The sequence below is a fragment of the Chrysemys picta genome, chromosome 17 (assembly GCF_011386835.1).
Source record: "Chrysemys picta bellii isolate R12L10 chromosome 17, ASM1138683v2, whole genome shotgun sequence".
NCBI classification, from domain to species: domain Eukaryota; kingdom Metazoa; phylum Chordata; order Testudines; family Emydidae; genus Chrysemys; species Chrysemys picta.
The window spans coordinates 24,246,155-24,266,803 of record NC_088807.1 but is presented as its reverse complement, the minus strand read 5'-3'; the positions used below and the strand labels follow the sequence as shown (position 1 = coordinate 24,266,803).

Below are 20,649 nucleotides of genomic sequence, written 5' to 3'. Positions count from 1 at the left end.
TTGCACCTGAGTGGCAAAGGAGATGGGGGGGGCATAGTCCAGTGGCAGGTCCCTGGGATCAAACCCACAGCACAATTGGGGGCTGGGAAATAGCTAATAACCCCCCCACACAGGGCACCATCCCACATCCTGCACAGCCCTCTCTGACTCTCCCTACCCCCCCCCCCTCACTTTGGAGGTCTGCCCCCCAGCCCCAGCCGCTTCGAGAGGGTTGTTTTGCCTCCATTGGCTGGGACCCCCTGAAGGCAGCTCCCTGGCCGAAGTGTGTACGCTTCCCCCCCTCACCGGGGGGGGGGGCATCGAGAGAGAAGAGACCCCCAGCCTAGGCAGACCCTCTCCTCCACCCCCTCTCTGCTGGCCCCATGGGGAACGGAGCATTTTCCGCCGCAGGCCTCCACGTGCGAGGGCGGCTGTGGGCACACGCATCTCGGTGCTGGGGGGAGGGGGTTGGTGCCAAGGGAGGTAGGTGTGAGGGTGGGCGTGCGAGCTGGTGCATGTGAGGCTGTGAAGGTGGGCATGCGAGCTGCTGCATGCGAGGGTGGGCGTGCGAGCTGGTGCGTGTGAGGGTGAGCGTGTGAGTTGGTGCATGTGAGGGTGGGCGTGCGAGCCAGTGCATTCCCTCCTGCCCCTGTCCTCCCCCCTTCACTCCCCGCCAGCTCTCGGAGAGACGCTTGTAAACACCTTTATGGATTTTATTAAAATAGGAAACTCGGACGAGACCCAGAAATGGTTGGGATCACAGGCTCCGGGGGAGGGGGGGCAGGAGTGCACCCCCCGCAAACCCCCCCCCTTCCCGGCTCCCCCCCTCCCAAACCCCGCCCCTCCCCAGATTATTACAAATTAAAAAATACCTCTGCTCTGCGTTTCGCGCGGGGAGCAAGGGCTGGGGTGCCCGGAGTCACATAGTCATTAAAAAACCCCACAGCCTGCACCAGCCATGGCCCCATGGCTGAAAATAGACTCTCGACCGAAACAGCCGCTACCACAAAATAATATTTCGTCGTCCCCCCCTCCCCCCACCACCTCTTTCTCTGGGTGCTGGGTTTTTTTTCCACCCCACCCCACGTTTAATCCCACAACCACCAAAAAAAAAAAAATTATTCCAGGGTTGGTTGGTTGGTTTCCTTTTTTTCCCTTTTAGTAACCCAGCACCCCAGGCGGGGCCGCCGGGAATGCCCAGTGGTATCAAAAGAGTTTCAAGTTTCGGGGAGCGGGGCGGGGGTGGGAGCACGCAACTTCCCGGTCTTTGATTGGGGCAGGAGGGGGGTGAGGGGAGAAACGGAGACATCTCGGTCAACTGGGTACTGAGAAAACTGCCAAAATAAAGCCAACGTCAAAGGGTAAACCAGAGAGAGGTGGAAATCTCAGGGCAGGGGAGGGACAGACAGGTAGGGAGGGGGGACAGGAATGGGGCAGGGGGGGACACAGAGGCAGTTGGGGTGGGAGCCAGGAATTGGGGGTGGGTGGGGACATGGCGTCCAACGGGAGCCGATCCGTCGCGGGCGGGTTAGGGGGGTCTCTCTCCCCGGAGGCATTTCCCCGCTCCCCCTCCCGTGGCGGGGGGCAGGCGGGCGGGCGGGTGGGCCGCGTGGTCGGGGCGGGCGGAGGGGGGGAAGGCAGGCCGCGAGGGGCGTCCCCGTCCTCAGATCTGCGTCTCCTGCACGTTCTCCTTTGAGCTGCTCTTGAACAGCAGAGGTTCGTGGATGGAGTTCAGGAGCGGGTTCTTGGCGCAGGCCAGGGCCCCCGCGTTGTTGTTGTAGTGGGCCTTGAAGGCCGCGTAGTGGTTGAGGTGGTCGTGCTCCAGGGCCGGCAGGGCCAGGTGGCTGTCGCCGGGGGCGCCGGCCGCAGCCGGCAGCTCGTCCTCCACGTTGATGATCTCGATGGTGCGGGTGGGGCCGTGGTGCTTGTGAAACTGGTGCTGCTTGCGCAGCTTGTAGAAGACGATCAGCATGACGGCCGCCATGAAGGTGATGGCCACGAAGCAGCCGATGATGATCTTGGTGGTCTTCATCACGTCGTCCAGGTCCTTCATGCCGCCCTCGGCCGCGTCGGTGATGGGCACGGTGTAGGGCTTCTCCGTGGAGCGGGTGGAGCGGGGCGTCAAGGAGGTGGTGGAGTAGGTCACGTCCCAGCCCACGGCGGGCGTGGGGCCCGGCTCCTTCTTGGTGGGCAGCGCGTCCTCCTGGGCCGTCTCCAGCGTCTCCACGGTGACGGTGGTGAAGTAGGTGTAGCCGGTGGCGGCCGGGTCCACGGCCGAGACGTTGAGGGTGGCCGACGCCGTGGTGTTGCCGGCCGAGTTGGTCACCATGCAGGTGTACTGCCCCGTGTCCTGCACCGTCACGTTGGTGAAGTTGAGCGTGCCGTCGTGCAAGACGGAAATCCGCACCCGGTACGAGCCGTGCGTCATCAGCGTCCCGTTGGGCGTCAGCCAGTTGACCGAGGTCATGGAGGTGCCCGTCCGGCACTTCAGCTCCGCCGCCATCCCCTCCGTCACGTTGAGGTCGGTGGGCGGCTCCACGATGACCGGCGCGTAGCAGGTGAAGTGGCTCTGGTCCAGCTCGCCGATGTAACGCCCCTTGAGGTTGGCCGGGGCGTGGCAGCGGGCGCAGCAGGTGGTGTTGTTGGGCACCGTCTCCTTCAGCCACCAGCTGAGCCAGAGGACGTCACAGTTGCAATGCCAGGGGTTGTGGTTGAGGTGCACCCGCTCCAGCCGGTGCAAGGGGGTGAAGAGGTCGTGGGGCAGCGACATGAGGTTGTTGTGGGACAGGTTCAGCTCCTCCAGCGACTTGAGGTCGTCGAAGGCGTTGCGCTCGATGGTGGACACCTGGGCGTGCATCAGCCACAACTTGCGCAAGCTGGTGAGGCCCTGGAAGGAGCCGGGGCGGATCATGTCCAGCCGGTTGCCCGACAGCTCCAGCTCCTCCAGCCGCACCAGCGCCGTCAGGTTGGGGATGTCCTTGAGGTTGCACATGCCCAGGTTCAGGTACCGCAGGTTCACCAGCCCTTCGAAGGCCGCCTCGGAGATATACTCCAGCTTCTTCAGCTCGCCCAGGTCCAGGCGGCGCAGGGAGGGCACCCGATTGAAGGCGTAGGACGGGATGCTCTCGATGGGGTTGTTCCGCAGCCAGAGCTCCCGCAGCTTGGAGAGGTACTCGAAGGCCTGGGTGGGCACCGTGGCCAGGCGGTTGTCGAAGAGCTCCAGCGTGTTGAGGTTGGGCAGGCCGTTGAAGGCGCCCACCTCGATCTTGCGGATCAAGTTCTTGCTCAGCTGCAGGATCTCCAGGTGCCGCAGGTGCTTGAAGGTGTCGGTCTTGATGAGTTGGATGTTGTTCTCCTGCAGGTTGAGGTACCGCGTGTTGATGGAGATGCTCTCCGGCACCTCCACCAGCTCCCGGCGCGTGCAGATCACCCGGCTGGCCTGGTTGCTGCAGGAGCAGGCGGCCGGGCAGGAAGTGGGCGAAGCTCCGGCCCACGCCAGCGAGGGCAGCCAAAACCCCAGGAGCAGGACCGGCTTCCAGAACATCCTAGAGGGACGGGGAGGTGGCAGCCCCCTCCGGGAGCAGCAACGGGGGGCAGCCATGTCCAACGTTCATGCTTTAATGGGCAAAACCTCCTCTGGGCAGGCTGTCGAATACCTAGAGACTGGAGACACAACGGAAGAGAGAGACTCGTTAGCGTCAGCCCTGCACCTCGGGGCCCGACCCCAGGAGGAGAGAGACCAGGTAGCATGGTCCCTGCCCCACGGGGCCCTGGTTGAATTTCTCCCTCCATCACATATGCCCTGTGGAGCCCAGGCCGGTCGTTTTGTGCCCCAGTTTCTACTTGAAGTGCAGGGACCGTGCTGGGTTCTGGGGCTGTGAGGGGGGGATACATGAAAGGCCCAGATATTCTGGCAACAGGATCACATAAGGGGCAGGTTATAGTTATCCTGAGATGTGGGGTGAGGGCCGTACCACGCCCCACAATGGCCCAATGACCTTTCCCCCACTCTCGCCACAATGTTGAGGTCAATATCTCAACAGGAACCACAATTCCCTTGGGGGTAAAATCGCCTGCAACAATATTTCCTCCCTCCGCCATCCCCTTTTTAAAAAAAAATTAATAAAAACACAAAATTTCCCACTGCAAACAGTTTGCAAAGGCCCCAAACTTTCCCCCCCTAAATCCTTACGGAAACCCGAACACACACACCCCAAAATGCGGTTTTGGAATCCCGTTTCTTGGTTCCGCATTTAAAAAAATGGAAAATTTTCGATGGAAATAGGAGGAAACCAAACCTCAAATGTTTTGAATTTCCCACAACGAGTAACTGGCCCGTCGTGGGCAGCTGTGTCGCACGGAGGAACCAGGAGTCCGACGGGGGATAATCCAACGCCCATGACGGTCATGTCCCAAGCTGGAAAACGCCTGGTTTACCCCCTAGAACCAGGGCATCGTCCCTCTTCAAACCCCCAGCGCTAACTGGTTTGCCTCTGAATATCCCCGCGATTCTTGCTGAATTCTTGGCTTCAAATGCCTCCAGCCCCACAGACGACCCATAGCTTCAAAGTGTTTAAGGCCAGAAGAAATCGTCCAACCATCCAGGAGGTCTTGGATATCACAGGCCATGAAATCTCACCCGGTTCCCCCACTACTGAGCCCAAAGTCTTGACCTGCGGTTCTCAAACGGTGGGTCGTGACTCCGTTTTGAGCAGGGGGGCTGACGCCCCGAGCCCCCAGCTGAGTGAGACCAAAACAACTCACTCCTCAAGGGACTACACTATTGTGCACCCCATCTCCTTCTCTCACCCTCCCCAGCCCCTCCTGAGATACAGACACTACACACAGGGGGTAACAACCTACCATACCAACCAGACCAACACACGGTAGAGCAGCAGCCCTTCAGTAACAACCGGCTCTGCACAGGGCATATCGCAACAATGCTACGGGAACAACTACCCCAACACACAGTGTATGTATACCAGCAACTCGACATTAACCACCATCCCCACACCCAGCACACAGCAACACCCCCCACGGGAACAATCGCGCTTACGCAGGAGGTCTAGTAACACCCCAATATTAACACCCGTCCCCAGGCAGGATGTAAAGTAACAACCGTGGAGTAAAAATCATCCCCACACACACAGTAGACCATCGACCCTCAGACTTCCCCCAGCGACACTCCATAACCAACCGTACACACACACACACACACACACACACACTATATAGCAACATCTTACATTAACAACCATCCCCACAAACAGCATTTAGTAACAATCCTACATTAACAACCATCACTGCAGTATGTAGCAACATCTCTACAGCAGCAAACAAACACACACACACACACACACACACACACAGTGTATAGTGCCACCCCTACATTAACAACCAGCCGCACCCAGTGCATATCGACTTCTTAGCAATATGAGCCACCTCTATATACTGGGTTATAGCAACAATCTGACCTTAAATACCATCAGGGTGGGGGGTAGCAACATTCCTACAATATCAACCGTTCCCACAGATATCGCATAGAAGCAACCACACGTTAACCACCACCACACCCACAGTGTGGAGCAGCAACCCGACATTAATAACTATCCTCACACACAGGGGATAGCAACATCTGTCCCATAGCAACCCTCCCCACATGGACTGCAGAGAAACAACCCTACACTACCAACCAGCCCCACACACAGTGTTTAGCAACAGCTCTACAGTAACACACATTTGCACACACAGTACAACCACCCAACAGTAACAACCATACACCCACAGTGTACAGCAGCAAACCTACATGAACAACCAACCTCACATGCCACATGGTAGCAACCCTACCTTAACAGCCGTCTCCACACACAATGTGTCGCAACAACCCTACGTCAACCAATACACTACAGGTGTCAATGGTACAACAGCCACACAATAACAACCACCCCACATACACATGATCTAGCAACAGTCTTGCAGTAACAACCTTCCCCACGCAGTGTGTAGACCAACCATTGTTCATGAACAAACCTCTTCACACACCGCACATAGCTACAATCCTATATCACAGCCACAAGTTGACACTGTTTTTGCAACACTCTTCCAAGAATAACGGTCCCCACAGTGCATTGTAGCAACTCCTATATAAACAACCATCCACACTCAGTGTACAGTGACTATTTTAATTAACAACCCATTGCACACAGTGTATGGCAGCAATCGGACAGTAACAGCCCTCTCCACGGTGTACTGCAACAACCCTGTACATACGGAGCACAGTCGACACACACAGTGCAGATCAACCTCCCGACCATAACAACCGTCTGCACACACGGTTGTAGCGTAGAAAACGTACCCTAATAACTATTCACACACACACGGCATGTAGCAACCAGCCGACATTAACAACTGGTCTCATAGTGTTAAGCAACCACCCACCATCAAAAACCATCCCCACACACAGTGTATAGCAACCACTCTGCAATAACCACTGTCACTAGAGAATTTAATAACCGCACATTAAAAACCATCACCGCACACAGAATATAGCACCAACCTGACATTAACAACCATGTACACACACACTATATATAGCAGGCTGTATAGGGCCCATCATCCACACCCACAGCATTAGCCGCTGTTGACACATACCGTTTATTACAACTGTACCCACACACCATCTATAGCAGCAACCCTAGAGTAACAACCGTCCACAAAGTGAACATGAGAACAGCCAGACAGGGTCAGACCAAAGGTCCATCTAGCCCAGTATCCTGTGTGCCGACAGTGGCCAGTGCCAGGTGCCCCAGAGGGAATGAACAGAACAGGGAATCATCAAGTGATCCATCCCCTGTCGCCCATTCCCAGCTTCTGGCAAACAGAGGCCAGGGACACCCTCCCTGCCCAGCCTGGCTAATAGCCATTGATGGACCTATCCTCCATGAATGTATCTAGTCCTTTTTTGAACCCTGTTATAGTCCTGGCCTTCACAACACCCTTTAGCAAGGAGTTCCACAGGTTGTCAGTGCGTTGTGTAAAGAAATACTTCCCTTTGTTTGTGTTAAACCTGCTGCCTGTTCATTTCATTGGGTGACCCCTAGTTCTTGTGTTATGAGCAGGAGTAAATAACACGTCCTGATTTACTTTCTCCACCCCAGTCATGATTTTATAGACCTCTACCATACCCCCCCCCCGCCCCCCAGTTGTCTCTTTTCCAAGCTGAAAAGTCTCAGTCTAATTCATTTCCCCTCATACGGCCGCCGTTCCATCCCCTTCATCATGTAGAGCAAAAACCTTACCATAAAAGTGGTGCAGACACGCGGATGTTGGGCACCAGGTTTGGTTAATTTTTGGTGGTGCCCAGAATGGATCCAAGCAGAGCCGTCCCGTCCATTGGATGGAACGGGGCAACCGCCCCCGGCCCCGCGCTTTAGGGGGATGTGGGGTCCAGGGCGGCCTGGGGGCTTAGCGGGGGGCCTAGCACCGGCAGCAGCGAGCGAGCTGGCCCCATCCCAGCCCTGCTCTGCCCTCTCCCCGCCCCCACTTCCGCCCCGAGTGACGCCGGGAGCTGGCGGGGCAGGCTGGGGCCGGGTGGCTCGCTCGCTGCTACCAGTGCCAGGCCCCCCGCTAACCCCCCAGGCCAGAAGGGACCCGCTAGATCATCTCCTGCAGGGCCCGCTCCAGGCACCAGCAAACCAAGCACATGCTTGGGGCGGCACATTTTCAGGGGCGGCATTCTGGACATCGATTTTTTGCAGGGGGGGGTTGGTTTTTTTGCTTGGGGCGGCAAAAGCCTAGAGCCGGCCCCGGCAGCAGCAGCGTGGGGGGGCGCCCTGGGGCCGCTGCGGGTCGTGTCGGGAAGCCGCGCCTGCACCTTATGGCCAGGTTCGGGTGGGCTCCGAGCACGGGACACTCGGGACACACCGGGCACACGGAGCCGCCTGCAGGGGCCGCAGGGCGGTCGCCCCCCAATGCCACAGCCGGGGCTGGGCGAAGCGGCCCGAGCCGCCCAGGGACTGCGGCAGGGCGGCCAGGAGCAGCAGCAGCAGTGGGGCCATAGAGGGCGGGGCGCTGCCGTGTGGGGCCTGCGTCCCGCTCTCCAGGGCTCCGCTCCCTGTGGGGCTACCCTGCACCGGTTCCTCAGCCCCCTGCCGGGCGGTCCCCCAGCTCTGCCCTCCCGGGTCCCGGCCGGTCCTGGAGGCAGGAGCCCCGGCTGGAGGGACCCTGGGCTGAGGCGCGGCCCGGGAGCCCCGCTGCTTACCCCGACCCTGCCAGCGCCGGACCGGCTGGAGGCGAGGGGGGAGCTCAGGGCTGGGGCGGCAGGTGTGGGGGAGGGAGCCCAGGGCTAAGGTGGGGGGCAGCCAAAAATGTTCGGGCAGCAAAAAACCACCCCAAGAGCCGGCCCTTGGCTCCTCTGACCTCCTGTCCCGCACGCTAAACCCAGCGACCGACACGAGACCCGGGTGGTCTCCCAGGCCACAGGCGACCGGGCTGTGATGCGCCGCCGGCAGAGAAGGGGGGACCGAGGTGAACCAGTATCCGAGGCAGCGAGCCCCGGATACTCCTGCCACGTGACCCGCACCCACACCCCGCAGGGGAAGGCGAAAAGCCCCCGAGGTCACTCCCAGTCTGACCCGGGGAGGGCGGGGGGGTGAGTTAGACCCTGCATGCCAGCAAGACCCACCCGAGAGGGAGAACGCTCTGGACCATCCCGCCCAGCGTCCCACCTCCAGCCATGGGCATCCCTGAGGTTTCAGAGGAAGGAGATTTAAAAAAAAAAAAACAGTTACCCCTCTTCCCCACCCCCACTGCCTCAGGAGGAAACTGAGGCAGCGGAGGGGCGGGGGGGGGCTGACACTGGATGAAGAGACCCTGCCCCGGACACAGTTCCAGGGCGGCGTCTCCCTTTGTCCCCTTGCAGGTTTCAGACCCTGCATCTTCACCGCTTACGATCCCCCGCCCGCGGAGACCAGGCCCAGGGCTACCCCACCCCGGTACCGAAGCTGCTGACCCAGCGGGTCTGACTGGGACTGGCCCCCGCGGTTCTCCCCTCCGTGCCCACCGGGACAGCCTGCTCCAACCAGAGCCCGGGCTACCCAGAGCCTCCCCACCCTGCCGGTCCAGCTCCGTCGGCCCCACCAGTGGTGTCTGTGCGTCCGTCTGTTCCCCCCTCCCCGCCCCCAACCTCTGGACACACAGAGGGCCCTTTGAATGGGTTATCCGTCGGGGTCACGGCCTCGCCAAGGCCAGCCAGGCCGGAAGGCAGGGTCCTCCCAACGGTTCACCCACCCGCTCCCAAAGCCTGTTCCCTGCCCCACCCCAGCCCCGGACATTTAACCGGCTATAACCACCCAGCCACCACTCGCCGGCTCCAGCCGCCCGGCGACCTGCGCCGCTATCAGACCACCTAGCAAAACGCCCCGCTATTTAACCCGAAATCAAGCACCCCCAAAACTACGCCCGCAGCAGCCCCCCGCCGGCAGCCACTGCAGCGAACAGGACACAGGCGGGATGAGCGACTGTTTCACACCGCAGTCCATCGACACCCAGCAACAGAAGTCCCACGGCGGTGAGCGGCGGGCCGTAGCTTCGCTCGCTGCGCTGCCTGTCGACAGGGTCTGGAAGCCGTTTCCTCCCCGCTCGCCAGACCCAGGTTCTCCGAGAATACCGAATGGGAGGTGGGAGACTTTTCCGTGTCACCCCCGGGATTCGCATCCAAAGCCAAGGGGGCGATTCTTCCTCTTTGCCAAAGAGTGGGGGGAGGAGACCAAGGAAAAGCCCCGTCCCTCTGGGGAAAAAATCCCAACTTTTTAAAAAGGGGGAGCTTCAAAACCAAATGGAAAAACTTTGCATGTCGTTTGCCCCCTTCTCCAGTGGCGAAAACACTGGAGGGAAACAACATGTTCTCCTTTTTGTTTGAAGTGGCCCCCGCTCTTTTTAAAAAAGTTTTGATTCAAAGGGGATCTTGTTAGACCCCTCCTCCAAAAAAAAATCTCCCCCGTCTGCGTCGAAATTTTTTCCTTCCTTCTTTGACAACAAAGGGGGGGAAAACGTCTGGAGGGAAAAATGAATTTTCTTCGTTGACAATTGTTTTTTTTCCCCAACAGCCCCTTGGATAGCCGTCAGCCCCTGTCACCATTATCGGCTCAGATCACCGTGTCTGGTTCGATTCCCATTACATCCTCCTCCTCACCCCCGACCCGCTCCATTTTCAGCCCTTTTCAGCCCTTGGTCGCCACCAGAGCCAGAGGGACCGTTAGCTCCATCTAGTCTGATCCCCGCTGCGTAACACAAGTCGGACAGTCCCACCCAGTTACCCCTGTCCCGAGCCCAACGACTTCCCGAGAGGCCCCAAGTCTGGAGCTGAAGACGCCAAGAACCGGAGAATCCTTAACAAGCTCCCAGCCAAAGCTGCGACTTTAAGCCCATTTCGTTCAGCCGCTGCCAACCCTGGGCGGACGCCGCTTAATCCAATTGAAACCCGGCTTAGCCGTATCGATTTAATCCGATTTCTGCCAAGCCCGGTTGAGCCGGGTTTAAGGGATCTCGAAGCAGCCGCACATTTCGCCGGGGGCTTTGCCGGCCCGCCCCGCCCGCGCCGCTTTGCCGCACAGCCCGCCGGCGTTAGAGGCGGCATCCTCGCGGTTTCAAGCTCAGGGGAGAGCGACGCCACGTGTGTGTGAACGCAACCCAGATCCACCCGCAGCACCTGCCGCTGCTTCCCTCAAATTGGCTCAGAGCTGAAATCCGTGCGTGGCCGACGCGCCGCTCAATCTCCAGCGCTCAGCTGGCGCAAGGCGGGCGCTCTGACAGCTCCCACGCAGTATCCGGTGCTCTTCCCGCCCAGCCCCGGGCTCCATATCCTTAGAGAGGCCCAGAGCCCAGAAAGAACCATTAGATTATCGAACCTCCTGTACCTCTCAGGCCATAAAATTCCCCTCATCTTCCACGTCGCTCCGAGACGGAGGGGTCCATCAATCCCCGTGGGAATTCAGTCCAGCGGTGAATCGCCCCCTCCCCCCTGTTCAAAATTGCACCCAATTATATATATATATATAAATCTCGTGACGCCATCACCAACGCGAGCTACTTCACCACCACGAACCGGATTCACACCCGTTTGCGAGTCCACACTCAAACCGGGGCCAGTAGCCACTGAGGCAAGGTGGGGATAGAGGGTTGGGGGTCCCCCTGGGAGGGGAGACCCACATTGGGGGTATTGCTGGGGGCAGCACCCCAGGGTAAGAGGCACTGAGGTCTGGGAGGGATGCAGGGACCTGAGGCAGGCGAGACACCGGACAGCAGAGGGCGCTCCGAAGCTGGTGAAGAGCTAATTCCCAAGATGACCAGCAGGAGGCGCCGCGGCGGTGAGTCTCACTTCGCTACAGCAAGACAAATCAGCTTCCTGACAGGGGGACGGTGGTCTGGAAAGGTTGAGAACCGCTGTGCTGTGCTCATACAAAGAGTTAAATAATAACAGTAAGGTAGAGAAACTGCAAACTTTAGCGCTATGAGCCCTTCGTGTTGACATTGGCAAGCAAAGAGGTACATTAAAAAAAAGTTAAGGTTGCAAAATCAAGCGCTGCAAAGTTAGGGGCTGCCCGCATGAAGGTGAGTACCCTTAACTCTGACCCCCGGCGCGTCTGCATGATCATGCAGTCAGTAATGCCACGGCCACGTGCAGGGCTGGTGCACCCATTAGGCAACCTAGGCGGTTGCCTAGGGCGCTACAATTTGGGGGGTGGCGACCACGGCGGTATTTCGGTGGCGGGACCTTCCGCCGCCTAGGGCGGCAGAAAAGTTGGCGGCGCTCCTGGCCACGTGCCATATTTTCCACAAGACCCCTGCCCAATTCAGGGCACAGGACAGAGGCCTCGCAGAATGAGCAGTTATTTAATAGCTCTTTGCAGCCACATTTCTCAAGACCGGATTTACCACACACCATTCCGACCCCACGCTGAGGACAGAATTATTCAGGTTTTTCAACGGCCTTCACTGCGCCCATCTCAGAGCGCTCTACGAGCACGGATACATGCACGCTGTGGGGCCAGGGGCGGCATTCGCCCCATTTTGCAGACGGGGAGCGGCGAAACACCAAACAGGGCCGCCCAGAGGATTCAGGGGGCCTGGGGCAAAGCAACTTCAGGGGCCCCTTCCATAAAAAAAAGTTGCACTACTATAGAATACTATCTTCTCATGGGGCCTGGAGCAAATTGCCCCACTTGCCCCCCTCCCCCACCCCCGGGTGGCCCTGACACCAAAATGTGCCAAAGCACCGCTGATTTCGGGTGCCCCGTTTGTAAACCAGAAATTTCCTCGTGTGTCGCCCCACGGACCATCCCCACGGGAGGCCACCAGCAGGGCTCGGACCTTCAGAGCCGCCCCGCGTGCCTCTGCACTTAAGCTGACCAAGCGACTGGTAGCACTAGAAAGCTGTTATCCTCTACGTGGGCCGAGTCACCAGAGGGTGACGGAGACACACACGTGGCCAGGGGCATTCACAGCCACTTGGGAATGTGGGGACTCAGGGCTGGAGGGGAGCATGCTCCAGTGGTTACAAACCCTTCTGCCCGAGTTCCCCCCAGCTTTCCCTGTTCCCTTCTGCTCCTAACCTACCGCCCAAGGTCCTGCCCCTGTTCCCTTCCCACTTGTACCCCTCTCCGCTCCCCTTATTCCAAAGCCCTCCCGCAGACTTCTGACCCTTCTCCTCATCCCTTCGTTCCTCACCACACCAGATTGGGCCAGGTTCTCACAGCAACGGCAAAAGGCACTTCCCTGGCCCCAGGGCAACTGCTTCCCCCACCCCAGCCAAACGCTCCGAAGCGTGGTGTTCCTGGGAAAATCCATCCAACTCGGCCAAGTTATTAGGCTCTGAAAATCGTTGTTCACACAGAAGGACAGCCATAATGGATCCGACCCCTGGTCCATCTAGCCCAGTATCCTGTCTTCTGACAGTACCAGTGCCAGGTGCCCCAGAGGGAATGAACAGAACAGAGAATCATCAAGTGATCCAACCCCTGTCGCCCGTTCCCAGCTCCTGGCAAACAGAGGTCTAGGGACACCCAGTGCATGGGGTTGCCTCCCTGGCTAATAGCCATGAATTTATCTAATTCTTTCTTGAACCTTGTTCTACTTTTGGCCTTGACGTCTGCCGGCAGCAAGTTCCACAGGTTGCCTGGTCGCTGTGTGAAGAAATACTGCCTTATGTTTGTTTGAAACCGGCTGCCTGTTCATTTCATTGGATGACGCCTGGTTCTTGTGTTATGTGAAGGCGTAAATAACACTTCCCAGTTCCCTTTCGCCACGCCAGTCACGATTGTACAGATCTCGATCATATCCCCCCTTAGCCGTCTCAGTCCCCGTCTGTTTAATCTCTCCTCACACGGAAGCCGTTCCGAACCCCTGATCATTTTTGTGCCCCGTCTCTGTACAGTTTCCAATTCTAATCTGTCCTTTTTCGAGATGGGGTGACCAGAACTGCACGCAGTATGCAACGTGTGGGTGTAGCATGGATTTATAGGGTGGCAATATGATCTTTTCTGTCTTATTATCGCTCCCTTTCTTAATGGTTCCCAACATTGTTCGCTTTTTCTGTCTGCCGCTGCACATTGAGTGGATGTTTTCAGAGAACTCTCCACAATGACGCCAAGATCTTCCTTGAGTGGGAACAGCCAATTTAGACCCCATCATTTTGGATGCAGCGTTGGGATTCTGTTTACCAACGTGTGTTATTTTGCATTTATCAACACTGAATTTCATCTGCCATTTTCTTGCCCAGTCACCCAGCTTTGTGAGATCCTTTTGTAGCTTTTCGCTGTCTGCTTGGGACTTTAACTATCATGAGTAGTTTTGTCTGGTCTTCAAACTTTGCCACCCAGTTACTGATCCATGAGAGAACCTTCCCTCTTACCCCCATGACTGACTACTTTGCTTAAGAGCCTTTGGTGAGGGACGCTGTCAAAGGCTTTCTGAAAGTCTAAGTACACCATATCCCCTGGATCCCCCTGGTCCACGTGGGTTGACCCCCCTCAAAGAATTCTAGTAGATTGGTGAGGCGCGATTTCCTCTTACAAAAGCTGCGTTGACTCTTCCCCACCATATCATGTTCATCCGTGTGTCTGATAATTTTGTTCTTTACCAGAGTTTTAACCAATTTGCCTGGTACTGAAGTAAGGCTTATCGGCCTGTAATTGCCAGCATCCCCTCTGGAGCCACTTTTTAAAATCAGTGTTACAATAGCTATCTGCCAGTCATCTGATACAGAGACTGATTTAAGTGAGAGGTTACATACCGCAGTTAGTAGATCTGCAGTTTCCTATTTGACTTCCTTACGAATTCCTGGGTGATACCATCCAGACCTATTGCTGTCTAATGTATTGAATGGTTCCAAAACCACCTCTATTGGCACGTCAACCTGGGACAGTTCCTCAGGTTTGTCACCTTAAAAGAACGGCTCAGGTGTGGGAATCTCCCCCACACCCTCTGCAGCAAAAACCGACGGAAAGAATTCATTTGGCTTTTCCACAAGTCTCGTTTTCCTTGAGTGCTCCTTTAGCACCGCGATTGTCCAAGTTTCCTCCTTCTGATGTACTTACAGCACACATTTTTATTTTATTTTTAGGTTTTGTGTCTTTTTGCTAGTTGCTGTTCAAATTCTTTTTTGGCCTGCCTAATTATACTTTTACACTTGACTTGACACAGAGTTTACGTTCCTTTCTCTTTTCCTCAGCAGCATTTGACTTCCAATTTTTAAAAGATGTCTCTTTGTCTCTAATCGCCTCCCTGACTCTGTTGTTTAACCGTGGTAGCATTTTGTATTTTTTTTTGGTCCTCTGTGTGTGTGTGTGTGTTGGTCCTCTTTGTGTGTGTGTGTGTGTATGTGTGTGTGTGGTTTTCTAAATCTGAGGTATATATACAGTTTTAGCCTCTTTTACGGTGGGTTGTTTGTTTGTTTTTTAAAGTTTGCATGCAGTTTGCAGGCATTTCACCCTGACGACTGTTCCTTTTCATTTCCATTTAATTAGCCTCCTCGTTTTTGTGTAATTCCCCTTTTTGAAGTTAAATACTGTGGTGCTTTTTATTTTCGTGTTTTCCCCCCTATAGGGATGTGAAATTTAATTACATTTGGTCGCTATTACTGAGTGGTTTAGCTACAGACACCTCTTGGACCAGATCCTGTGCGCCACTTAGGACTAAATCAAGAATCGCCTCTCCCCTTGTGGGTCTCAGGACCAGCTGCTCCAAGAAGTCGTCATTTAGGGCGTCTAGAAATTTTATCTCTGCATCCCGGCCTGAGGTAGCATGTGCCCAGTCAGTCTGGGGCTAGCTGAAATCCCCCATTATTATTGGGTTTTCTGGTTTTGTCGCCTCTCTAATCTCCCTGAGTCACTATCGCCCTCCTGGTCAGGTGGTCAGTCGTATATTCTTGCAGCTGTACGCTTGTTATTCAAGCACGGAATTGCTATCAATATAGATTCGATGGGACACTTGGGTTCATTTACTATAGGACTCGACGTTTTCTTTCACGTGTAGCGCCGGCCCCCCCACCAGCGCCCCCCACTCTGTCATTCTGAGATAGTTTTAATCGGTCTTCCCATGCTGCACGGATTATCATCAATCCACCTCACAATGCCAGGCACTCAAGTTCACCCATCTCAATACTTAGACTCCTTGCATTGATCAGATGGGTCGATATTCAGTTGCCTGCCTTCCTGTGGGGTAATCAAAGGGGACTCTCACGTTTGACTGTTTGTCTTCAGTTCCTACCTGTACTTTATCGACTTCTATCCTCTCCTCTGTACTAGGAGAGCGAGATTCCCTTTTCATAGATCCTCCCCTAAGGGTGTGTCCATCCAAACCACATGCACCTCCGCACCCGTTGGCCCTTAGTGTTAAAACTCCTCTAGACTCAGAGAATATCAGGGCTGGAAGGGACCTCAGGAGGTATCTAGTCCAACCCCCTGCTCAAAGCAGAACCAATCCCCAACTAAATCATCCCAGCCAGGGCTTTGTCAAGCTGGGCCTTAAAAACCTCTAAGGATGGAGATCCCACCACCTCCCTAGGTAACCCATTCCAGAGCTTCACCACCCTCCTAGGGAAATAGTGTTTCCTAATATCCAACCTAGACCTCCCCCATTGCAACTTGAGACCATTGCTCCTGGTTCTGTCATCTGCCACCACTGAGAACAGCCGAGCTCCATCCTCTTTGGAGCTGCCCTTCAGGTAGTTTTTAATTTGACATGCCAGGAATCTGGCTCCGGTTTGGTTTAGGTGGAGCCCATCCTCCCAGCCTCCTTTCCCAAAAGGTTCCCCTGTTCCCTATATACCTAAACCCCTCCTCCCTACACCATCGTCTCATCCACGCATGGAGACCCTGCAGTTCTGTCTAACTGGCCCTGCACGTGGAACCGGGAGCATTTCAGAGAATGTTCCCATGGAGGACCTGGACTTCAATCTCTTTCCTAGCAGCCTACATTTGGCCTCCAGGACGTCTCTCCAACCCCTCCCTATGTCATTGGTACCTACATGTACCACGACCACCGGCTCCTCTCCAGCACTGCACGTAAGTCTGTCCTGACGTCGCGAGAGGTCCGCAGCCTTCGCACCCAGCAGCCAATTCGCCGTGCAGTTCTCCCAGTCATCGCAAACCCAACTCTATATTTCTGACGCTCGAATCGCCCATGAGTATTACCTGTCTCTTCCTAATAACTGGGGTCCCCTCCCCCCGGAGGGCTAGCCTCCGTGCCAGAGGACACCATGATCATCTGGAAGGAGGGGCCCAGCGACTGGATGGTCTCCTTCCCCGAGACTTTCATCCTCCTCCGCAGCACAGAGGGTATCAGACCGGGGGTGGGGGAAAGTCTAGGTCCCTCTCTGTCTCCCTCAGCTCAACCACTCGGGTCTCCAGAGCCCGTCCTCGGTCTCTGAGGGTCATGAGCGGCTGGCACCGAACGCCCACGCCCGCCCCCTGCCCACGCGGCGGGTAAGCGGACACAGCATTCGGTGCAATAAACCGGATGGGCCCCCGCGCTGCGGCTGGACGTCCGCCTGCGTTCGTTTGACTCTTGCGGGGGGGTTGTTTCTTTGTGTGTTTGTGTTCTTTGTGCGGGGAGGGGTGGTTCTTTGCGGGGGAGGGAAGGGGGTCATTGGCCTAAGTTTAGAGAATGTTTATTAGGTGTCTCTGGCCCTCGCTCAAGGCCGTGTCTGGCTGCTAAATTGTCCGAAAACGGTGTCTGCACAGAGCATGCTCCCGCCCCACAGAGCTCCAACAACCACACGGAGCATGCTCCCGCCCCACAGAGCGCCCTGACAGCTGCACGGAGCTCCCACCCCACAGAGTGCCCTGAAAACTGCACAGAGCATGCTCCCGCCCCACAGAGCTCCCACAACCACACGGAGCACGCTCCCGCCCCACAGAGCACCCTGACAGCTGCACGGAGCATGCTCCCGCCCCACAGAGCGCCCTGACAGCTGCACGGAGCATGCTCCCGCCCAGGGGTGAAAGTAACTTAAGGGACTTACCGGTCCGCAGGGCGGCCGGGGGTCCTGAGCAAGGTGTGTGGGTGTGGCTCAAGCAGGGGCGGGGCTTCAGGCAGAAGGGGCGGGGCTAGGGCTGGACACCCCCCCCCCAGCCAACGCTTCAGAGCGGCCCGGCGGCGATTTAAAGGGCCCGGGGCTCCGCCCACTGCCGGGAGTCCCGGGCCCTTTTAAATGGCTGGGCCCCGGGGGCTCTGCCCCTGCCGGTCGGCTGCCTAATGGCTCTTACCGGCCCGGCCCGACCGACTTCCTTTCACCTCTGCTCCCGCCTCACAGAGCAGACTGGAGCCCAGCCCTAGGCCGCCCAGCCGGTCTCTCCCCATAGCTGCCAATCCTCCGGGCTGCCCCTGCGGGTGGCATCGGGCACCAGACGCCCTCTCCCCATGAGCCTGGACTGGGAGGCAGAGGGGAGAGGAGCAGGGGGCAGGAGAACAGGGCGACCTCTCCGGAATCCGCAACCGAACCCAGGAGCGGAGGTCAAAGGTCCCAGCCCGGCTGATAAACCCATGTGGGATCCACAGGATAAAATTTCTATTTCCCCCCCAACTCCAGTTGATTTTTAACAACCTAGGAAATGAAAGGCAAAGAACGACGCCAGACGAGCGTTACGGCGGCAAAGCCAAGCCCACAAAAGGTGGGGCAATTCAAGGGTTAATAATAGGGAGTTAACTCTGCCCCCCCGCCGCCCCCTCGGTCCGACCAGCCCCCAGGGCCTGCACTAGGATCTAGTCTCACATCCTACTTTTCTGCAGGATCCCAAACCGCGGTGCGTGCACAGCGCCCCGAGATCAGGGTCCCCCGGCTGCTGCCCGGATGCGCACCCCCAGCCGAGGTCAGACACTGCCCCCCTGAAAAGGAGATACGGTACCAGCCCCAGCGAGCGCTCGGTGAAGCGACAAAGAATCAGACCCGCGCTCTCTGTGCGGCCAGCTAGTGTCCCGTGGGCCGCAGGACAGAGCCGCCCCCCCATCCCGCTCACAACCTGGGGGAGCCCGTCCCCCCTCATCCCCCACATCCCTGTCCCCCTCCAACCCATTTTGAAAGGGCAGAAGCTCATGCGGGGCTGCGTTCCTGAGGGCGGGTGTTGTGGGGGGAGCAACTGCCCCCCACCCGCCCCCCGGCAGCAAATCCATGCTTCTTGCACTCCCTGTGAACCCCACAGACGTGCCCTGCCCCAAATATCCACCTGTCCCCCCTCCCCCCACCGCAAAGGGGACCCTGAGATCCCGATACACGTCCCCTCTGCCCCATACACGCCCCACACCCCCCATCCCCAATACACCCCCCACATCCACTGTCCAGACGTGTCCCCTCCCCATCCAGTACAGCCTACACCTGCCCACCCCCAGCCCCCAGCCACAGCCCTCCCCCACCCCCACCCCACCCCACACAGCCTACACCCCCAGCCCCAATACACAGCCCCTCCCCCACACCACACAGCCTACACCCCCCAGCCCCCATACACAGCCCCTCCCCCACCCCCACCCCACACAGCCTTCACCCCCAGCCCCCATACACAGCCCCTCCCCCACCCCACCCCCACCCCACACAGCCTACACCCCCAGCCCCAATACATAGCCCCTCCCCCACACCACACAGCCTACACCCCCCAGCCCCCATACACAGCCCCTCCCCCACCCCCACCCCACACAGCCTACACCCCCCAGCCCCCATACACAGCCCCTCCCCCACCCCCCACAGCCTATACCCTCCAGCCCCCATACACAGCCCCTCCCCCACCCCACACAGCCTACACCCCCAGCCCCAATACATAGCCTATACCCCCAGCCCCAATGCACAGCCCCCCGCACCCCACACAGCCTATACCTCCATCCCCAATGCACAGCCCCTCCCCCACCCCACACAGCCTACACCCCCAGCCCCCACACACAGCCCCTCCCCCACCCCACACAGCCTACACCCCCAGCCCCCATACACAGCCCCTCCCCCACCCCACACAGCCTAGACCCCCAGCCCCCATACACAGCCCCTCCCCCACCCCACACAGCCCAGACCCCCAGCCCCCATACACAGCCCCTCCCCGACCCCACACAGCCTAGACCCCCAGCCCCCATACACAGCCCCTCCCCCACCCCACACAGCCTAGACCCCCAGCCCCCATACACACACACACACACACACACACCAGAACAGTTTGACTGCAAACCCATTAATCTCTCACACACACACGTGCTATTCTGGGGCCTATCAGTCCCCCCCCCCCCGCATCCCTGCCTCCCCCCTTGGAGAAGATACCAGCCTGGGAGGGGGAGGATTAGAAGCAGCTGGGGTGGCGGGGGGGGGAGAAAGAGTAAATGGGGGGACTGATCAGTGGGGGGAGGAGCCTCAGTGCAGGAAAAAGGGAAGGAGAACCCCCCCCCCCCCGCCCCACACACACAGCTCAATGGGTCGGCATGGGCCGCGCTCACCTTCCGCCCCCCGCCCCCCCCGGCAGCTCCTCGCACGGCTCGGGTGGGGGGGCGCTCCGAGCCGGGGGGGGGGGGCAGGAAGGGATGGAGGGATGCGGGAAGGATGCAGGAGGGAGGGATGCGGGGATGGAGGGAGGGATGCGGGAAGGAGGGATGCAGAAATCAGCACCTTGTGGGGGGGGCAGCGGAGTGGCCCCCCCAGCCCTGGTCCCTCGGATCCTGCTTCTTCCCCCTGCTCCGACCCCGGATCCTGCCCGTCTTCCGACGACACAACGCGCCTCCGTCCCTCCTCCCCCGACGCTGCTCCCCTCCCTCCTTCCGCCGCCCCCGGACCCCCCCCCCCGCCAGGAGCCCCCCCCCCCCGCCGCCCCCCGAACCCCGCTCCCGCCGGCCCCTGCTCCGGGCGCTAATCAGGGTTTCCAGTCACACGGCGGTGCAGGGGCCTGCGCGCTGCGCCCGCCCCCCAGCCCGGGGCACGTCCCCCCCCCGGCACCTCCCCCCCACCCCCAGGCACCTCCCTCCCCCCGGCACGTCCCCCCTCCGGCACCTCCCCCCCCGGTTCTCCCCCCCACCCACAGGCACTCCCCCCCCCGCACCTCCCCAGCACAGGGCACGTCCACCCCCCGGCACGTCCCCCCCCGGCTCTCCCCCCACCCCCAGGCACCTCCCTCCCCCCGGCACGTCCCCCCCCCGGCACCTCCCCCC

At 58.4% G+C, this 20,649-nt stretch overlaps 1 protein-coding gene across 2 annotated transcripts; it reads right to left on the bottom strand.

The window, feature by feature from the left end:
• Positions 1–1,503: 1,503 nt before the first annotated feature.
• Positions 1,504–20,250, bottom strand: LRRC4B (leucine rich repeat containing 4B). Of its 2 annotated transcripts, none has more exons than XM_065570847.1 (2): positions 20,114–20,250; positions 1,504–3,642 (listed from the first exon to the last, which is right to left on the bottom strand). In XM_065570847.1, exon 2 carries the CDS (start codon positions 3,578–3,580, stop codon positions 1,643–1,645), a length of 1,938 nt encoding a protein of 645 aa, XP_065426919.1. In that variant the 5' UTR covers positions 3,581–3,642; positions 20,114–20,250; the 3' UTR covers positions 1,504–1,642. The 2 variants fall into 2 exon arrangements, with proteins under 2 accessions (XP_065426919.1, XP_042703108.1); XM_042847174.2 differs by lacking the exon at positions 20,114–20,250 and adding an exon at positions 4,278–4,637.
• Positions 20,251–20,649: the final 399 nt, after the last annotated feature.

What these genes read in the sequence shown, in the direction of transcription:
- LRRC4B (XM_065570847.1), bottom strand. Translation starts at nt 3,580, where the DNA reads ATGGCTGCCCCCCGTTGCTGCTCCCGGAGGGGGCTGCCACCTCCCCGT.